General features: G+C 56.2%; 2 protein-coding genes across 2 annotated transcripts in view; both read right to left on the reverse strand.

The window, feature by feature from the left end:
* Positions 1–3,146: 3,146 nt before the first annotated feature.
* On the reverse strand, positions 3,147–4,022 carry SCHCODRAFT_01205358 (uncharacterized protein; the record flags this gene model as incomplete). The annotated part of the gene is made up of 5 exons (XM_003027791.2): positions 3,147–3,341; positions 3,395–3,472; positions 3,581–3,661; positions 3,709–3,765; positions 3,816–4,022. 5 exons carry the CDS (start codon positions 4,020–4,022, stop codon positions 3,147–3,149), a joined length of 618 nt encoding a protein of 205 aa, XP_003027837.1.
* A 1,406-nt stretch (positions 4,023–5,428) lies between these two features.
* Positions 5,429–6,758, reverse strand: part of SCHCODRAFT_02602803 (uncharacterized protein) — a gene marked incomplete at both ends in the record, with an annotated part of 8,365 nt that continues 7,035 nt past the window's right edge. The window contains 5 exons of the mRNA XM_050344049.1: positions 5,429–5,472; positions 5,514–5,540; positions 5,613–5,706; positions 5,851–5,913; positions 6,105–6,278. Coding sequence (XP_050197972.1) covers positions 5,429–5,472; positions 5,514–5,540; positions 5,613–5,706; positions 5,851–5,913; positions 6,105–6,278 — 402 coding nt within the window. The remainder of the gene's footprint in view (positions 5,473–5,513; positions 5,541–5,612; positions 5,707–5,850; positions 5,914–6,104; positions 6,279–6,758) is intronic.

Genomic DNA, 6,758 nt, shown 5'->3' on the forward strand with positions numbered 1-6,758 from the left:
AGGGAAATGAGATGTTATGACTCCTGCCCTGCAACGACGAAGTTCACAGAGTCGTACCTGCGATCCCGCAGGCGGTAATGCTCTCGTTGGTATCGCCCCAAATGTGATTGCTGCGCATTGTCCTTCCTTCTCTAACGGTATCCTGAGCAGTACCCCAACAATTATGAGGCATGAGAAGGTGCTCGTTGTGGTCTATAGCGCCTTGAAGCTCCTTCACCGCATGTCTGCGGTGGGTGGGTGGTTGTGGGCGTGCGTCACGCCACCCACGCTGACGCGTGACCACGTCGCGCGCGCCTGCTGGCGCCCACGCTATGATGTCACTTTTCGCGATAACCCTTTGTGCTTGTTTGGTCGGGGAACCAGCCCTATGTATCGTGGGTTAGTCAGTGTTGCTCGCTCCGCCTTTCCCTCCCTCGCAAGCTCGGGGGGTCCCTTAGGCGTTGCTCGCAATGATTTTAGGTGGAGCAGAAGGCTCGCGCAGCATTAAGAAAGAGTGAGCGGTGGCAGGTTGTTGCCTTTCATTTGGACCTGTCACGTTTGCGTCGGCTCCGCATTTCCCGCGCTCTCGTGACTGGAACAGCCAGTTTGGCTATGTTATTGTCAGGCCTGATGGAGGCGGCTGAAGTCAGCCGTCGTCCAAGCCGTCGATGAAGAATCTCATGAAGAACGGCCCTTCACCCGAGCATAGCCTAACATGTTGATGCGACAGTCGAGGACAGAATGCGCCCGCTGCTTGGGTTCGAGTGTCGCTTGAGCGATCACGTTGGTTTTCGGGATGGAAAGTTGTGTTTGCTACTGACATGCATTACCGCCAAACCAGGTGGACTTTGTAGCGAACGTAAGTACGCCGGGGGGGGTGATAAGGGGGCGTATGAATAAGACTCGGCCGCCGTCCCAGGTGTAGAAATTATAGGCGAAGGCTAGATTAGTATGACCCGCACCAACGCTGAAGGCAAAGTGCCCACAACTATATAGTAGCACGATCTAGAACTTGTTGGCTCGACCAGTATTGGAAGGAGGGTCAACGTCCTTGTGTATACGGATACTCTGTGTGCTCCATTGCGAGATCGCTGGCTATATAGCTGCGATCCTGACGTCAACCTTGGGGCGCACTTTGTGACAAGAACACAGAACTTGACATGCCTTGCTTTAGTTAGTAGGACCGAACGGAAGGATGCAGGTCGAGTTGGTGCGGAGCTTAACGTCCTTCATGGGTAAGAGGTACTGGCCGTGGAGATTGAGTATCAGCGTCGGGGAGCTCTGGGACAGATCATTGATCAGCGACTGGATTGCGTAAGCCCGAGACGCATCGAGATGTGAGTATTTGCACTCACAAAGATCCTTGCCGTACCGCTACGTAGCAGATAATGGGAACGTGAGGTGCCTACAGAAAGCGACGTGAGACGCGGTCGCCGCTGCCGCCTGCGACGCAATAAGCAGTGGACGAGGAGGAGTGCCGGAGATGTACGCGTAGGGGAGCTATCAGATGCCGTTTTGCCTTCGACGATTCAAGGACAGGGACTTCCGCAGTCCCGCCGAGCCTACGACCACCGCCGATGAACCTACTGAGAGTCAGGATCAGCGGTCCCGCGGTCTGCGCACGCAGCTTAGAGCGCACCAGAGCCACCATGTCCCTCTATCCCCCTTCATCCCCTCCCGATATCTGCGACACCGCTTCTTTGAAAAGGGACGGAAGCCATTGGGGGCAATATGGAGCTGATCACCGGCAGATACGTTCGGCGTGCTCACTGTGAAGCTGCGTCCCCTGAGCCCAGAAATCACTCAGGAGGAGATGGATGTACTCACAATGTCCATGCGAAGCCAAGACACCATGTAGCGGACTCGATCGCGGGGTGATCATAGCAAGCCGCAGATCACTCCCGTCGGCTCACTAGCTACAGGTCGCACCTGACCCCGCCGTCGAGGCGTTAAGGATGAGCAGAGGGGGACGTTTGAGATGTACGGTCTTCACGAGAGGGAGCGGGGGCCGCCTCCCCCCGAGCAAGCCAAGGAGGGGAACTCCTGTCATCCCGAGCCGAGCCGACGCTCGCCGACGACCAGGCTACTGAGAATCAGGACTGTCAGCATCACGCTCTGCGCACGCAGTCGACAACGCACCAGAGCCCTCGCCCCTCCTCCCCCTCCTCCTCCCCTTCTCCCCTTCTCCTTCTTCCCCTCCCGATATCCGCGATACCGTCTATCAAGCGACGGCAGCCATCGACGACGACCGGCCGCGCTGGCTGCGGCACGCAAATCCTCTCAGCCCACCAGTCATCAGAGAGAGGGCTGGTACACTCACCAGAGTACCTGTAAGAACGCTTGTCCGGCGGATGAGAACCGCACAGCAAAAGGGAAGGAAAACGCGGCCGGCCGTGGGGCGGGGGTCTCTATTGCAGCTGATTCCTCATCGGTGACGCGTCTCGTCGCCGGCGGGGTCCTTCTGACATGCGAGACGGCGCTAAGTTGCGCGTAGAGACGGACTGTAGCAGAAGAGAGCAGCCGACGTTCCCCATAGTCGGCAGGCCGTCATAGGCCGTCGCCGGCATGGGTCGCCGAAATATGCCCTTTTTTGGTAAACGCATCAATGTCATGTGATCCTGACGATGAACAATGTTCAGCTTACTTTTTCTAACTCTGAGACGTGTCTATCCCACAACACTTCAAGAGGTCAAGGAGTAGTTTCGTCCACATATACCCGGCTTTTACTCAATTTGCGCCACTTCGTCCTCTTCAGCGCTACTGAGGGTACCAGCGCACCGCGACCTATCGAAGCGCTCGGCCTTACTTCCTCATGCCCTGCGTTCACCAATCTTGCGCTTGACTATGCAGTATTCTATTCACCTTCTCTACCTCTCATGCTTCGCCATTCTGAGTACCCCATGACCATCGTCCATGTCTCATCATTCCGCTTTTCTCATCGAACATGGCAGTCATCGGTGCCCTCGAGGGACCGCTTCGTCCGGCTAAAGGTCTACCGCTCCTCGTACCGGTCCCAGATGGTCTTCGGCAAGTATATTTTGACTGCGCAAGGTCAATGTTGATGCAATTCCAGCGAGTTGACAAGCATTCAAAGAGATATCGTTGCTACAAGGATTCTACGAGCATTCCAGGGCCGCGTAGCCTGGTACAATAACAAAGCGCGTTTACTAGAAGCTGAAGTTGAAGCTCCCACCGAACTGGAAGCGGAGTCCGCGCTCAGCATGCGACGGACCGGACGCCTTCGCCCGTTCCTTCCAATGCTCCGCATTGTCCGTGTTCTGGTGCGCAAGGCCAGGCCCCTCTCCATCCACAAGGGATCCGCCAGGGATCTCCGTCGGCTGATCATCATTCGGCGTAGGTCCCTTTCAATCACGTCAGTCGTCTACATGCTCGAGAGTCATAAGGGCTGACTTACAACTACCGCAGCGGCTTCGCCCGCAACAGTCTCATGAGCCACATCGTCAGAGATGATGGCTGTAACAGCGCGCTGGCCCTACGGCTTGTTAGTCAATGATACAATCAGCAACTTGCAATACTATGCCTGAGCCCGGAGTCCATCCTCTAGCTCATAGATGCGACGTTCGATAGTGTCTTCAAGGACCATCAAACCTAGGCTCCGCCTCTTTGCCAAGTCCACGCGCTCGCGAAGGCCGTCAACCAGATCGTCAAACCGCGACCACTCCTAATCACCTGATGAGCTGAGACATATCGTCAAGATTGAGCGCTTACAGCCGAGCACGAATGGTCCGCGGCACTTTTGTGTATCGCCATCGTGACCTGCATGTCCTATGAAAACGGTTGGTCAGCTTCCAGGGAAGCGGAAGCCTTGCGCATACCTGTGCTTGAGAGTCAAGGACCTTCAGAGCGTCTGTGATCAGGGACCTTGGGTTTTGGATGGGAGCTATCGTAGCCCCACGAATTGTCGGTTGCGGGAGGTCATCAGCGGTCGCCTGGCCATGATCAATGTCGAGCGCCGATTCGGCGTTGCGCGCCTGAGAGGGCGACACAGGTTCTCTCGCGCCAGAGACTGAGTTGGTAAACATTGAAGGAGGGCAATAGAGGTGCTCGATGCCCTTATCGCGAGTATAGCATCTCTTATATGCAGATCAGCGCCCACAATGGGCGGGTGATGTGCAACCACCAACGTCTGTGCTTAACTTGGCCTTGAAGTGATTTCAAGAAGAAAAGTTCACAGATCATGCATTGTGGTGATGATAGAGATTATAGATCACAAACACGAGCCCTGCCGTGGCACTCAAAGAGTGACTGGGCGCGCGGCATTTGCGGAGGCACGACTCGCAGACCTAACATGCGGCTGCATGTGTCTGCCATTGTCAGTCCAGTCTTCCATTGTGGGATCATGAAGTTCGGGCTTCCGTGACCAGCTTGCGCAGCCATCGATTAGCCCTGAAACCCTCATGAACTTTGACCCACATCCAGTTTCTCAAAGACTTGCGACTGCATGAACGTCCTGTGAAGCGCAGTCCTGTGATCTCAGAAATTTGAACCAATCGCAGTCGTTGAATGGATGGGCAACAATGGAGACAGTCGAGGTAGTTTGTGACACCCGAGTCGGATATATAAGGTCCTCGTTGGCGATATGAGGCGAAACGGGCAGAATGGCAGGGCGTTCACCGTCTCGTCCCTCTATCCGCGGCCAACGCACTACACCGTACCCAGATTCATCATCGAGACGCTCGAAGGTATGCCTCTCCTCGACCGGCAGATAACTTCAGCTGGACCTGCCTTCGAACCAGAACCCTTTGAGAAACGCAGACACCATCTCTGGGGTGAACAACGTGCAGTCGAATGAAGTCTCTTCCGGTGACACCACGAGCAATCTCGCTGATGACCGGGTAAGTTGGACTTGATGCTTCCTTGGGCCATACCTCATGTCGTACATCCAGAATCGTGTTGATGCTGCCGCAGCAAACCAGGCAGGGGATATAGTTGTACGGGATCATGCCGTGAGTGATGAACGAGTAGGGCTGAGCGCACTTTCACCGTCGTGCAGGACCGCGAGGCGTGCAAGCAAGCTTTCGAAGGACTCTTGGACAGATACCTGACATGCGACGTCTGCACATTGTTGAACGCGCAGCCCTGCGTGTAGGTCCATCGCTCCCCGATCCTTTCGCGGCTAAGCTCTGACACAGAACTCCATGCGGCCACATTGCCTGTAACCGCTGTTTGGTCATTTTTGCAAAGAAGCAGGTGAATGCTGGCATTCAACCTACATGTATGTCGTGCCGGGCACCCATTAACACGCCGCCCGTACTATGCCTGTCGCTTCGACGGAAGGTCGAACAATTCGGGGCCAAGACTGGCATTCCTATACCCGCAATCAAGAAGTACTCGTGGCCCAAGCGAAAGCGCGGATAGAAGAAATTACATACTACTTTCACAACAATAGACATATGGATTTCTTTGGTCATGAGAAGTATCATCTTATCTACTCAATGGAAACGAGAGGGCGGAAGGAGGAACCATACTGGGCTGCGAATGAGTTAGCGAAGTGTTATGAAGAAGCCACGCACCTGTTGCGCGCGATCCGGCGGGATGAGCTACGAAGACCCTGGCGTATAATATTTTCAGTGTCATGCGCTGGCGCCGGCGAGTGAACATGAATGACTCACATGTAGCCCTCACGCGATGGCGCGCAGCAAAGGGTATGCTGTCGATGCGCGCACTGGAGGAACTGAGCACAGCGAGCACGGCCGGCCTTTGTGGCTGAGGGAGTGGTGAGATCAGTAGAGAACAAGGAATGCGGGCATCACTCTCATCTGAATCGGAGTATCGTCTGCAGAACGCAAGATGGATAGCTGACGGAGTAGTCAACGGGCAGACGGAATGGAGCGAAATGCGAGGACGTACCGTGCACTCCGCAGATCGCCTTCGCAAAGTCAATGGCAACAAGCCGCCACCGCCCGGGACGCGCTACGTATCGGTAGTGACAAGGGCTAACATGTACGACGTGTAGGAGAAGGAGCGGTCGTCATCTGCACCAAAGCAAGCCAAGGAGGGGGACGCCTGCCATCCCGCCGAGCCGAGCCTACGCCTGCCGTCGACCAGACTACTGAAATCAGGACCGTCAGCCTCGCGCTCTGCGCACGCAGTCGAGAACGCACCGAAGCCCACCATCCCTCACCACCCCTCTCGATATCCGCGTCCGCGCTTGTCGCGCAACGGTGTCCATCGACGGCAACTTGAGGCTGAGCACCGGCGGATTGCGCTCGCTGCGGAAGCCGCATTCCCTGAGCCCAGAGATCATCGAAGAGGAGATAGATGTGCTCACCGTATCCCTGCAAACACACCATGTAGCGGGCTCGATCACGGGGTGACCATGGCAAGTCGTAGATCACTTCCGTCGGCTCAGTAGCTATAGGTCGCACTTGATCCCGCCGCGGAAGCATTAAGCATGAGTAGAGCGGGGTTTTCGAGATGTACGGTCTTCACGAGAGGGAGCGAGGGCCGCCTTTCCCGACCAAACCGAGGAGGGGGACTTCAACAGTCCCGCCGAGCCGACGACCGCCGACGACCAGGCTTCTGAGAAGGACCGTCAGCAGCGCGCTCTGTGCACGTAGTCGACAACGCACCAGAGCTCTCGTCCCTCCTCCTCCCCTTCCTCCTCCCCCTCCCCCTCGTCCTCCCTCTCCTCCCTCTCCTCCCTCTCCTCCCTCTAATCCCTCTCCTCCCCCTCCATCCCTTACCGATATCCGCGATGCCGTCTGTCGCGCAACGGCAGCCATCGACGACGGCCAGCCGGCCACGCTAGGCGCGCT

This window comes from Schizophyllum commune (assembly GCF_000143185.2).
Source record: "Schizophyllum commune H4-8 unplaced genomic scaffold SCHCOscaffold_12, whole genome shotgun sequence".
NCBI classification, from domain to species: domain Eukaryota; kingdom Fungi; phylum Basidiomycota; class Agaricomycetes; order Agaricales; family Schizophyllaceae; genus Schizophyllum; species Schizophyllum commune.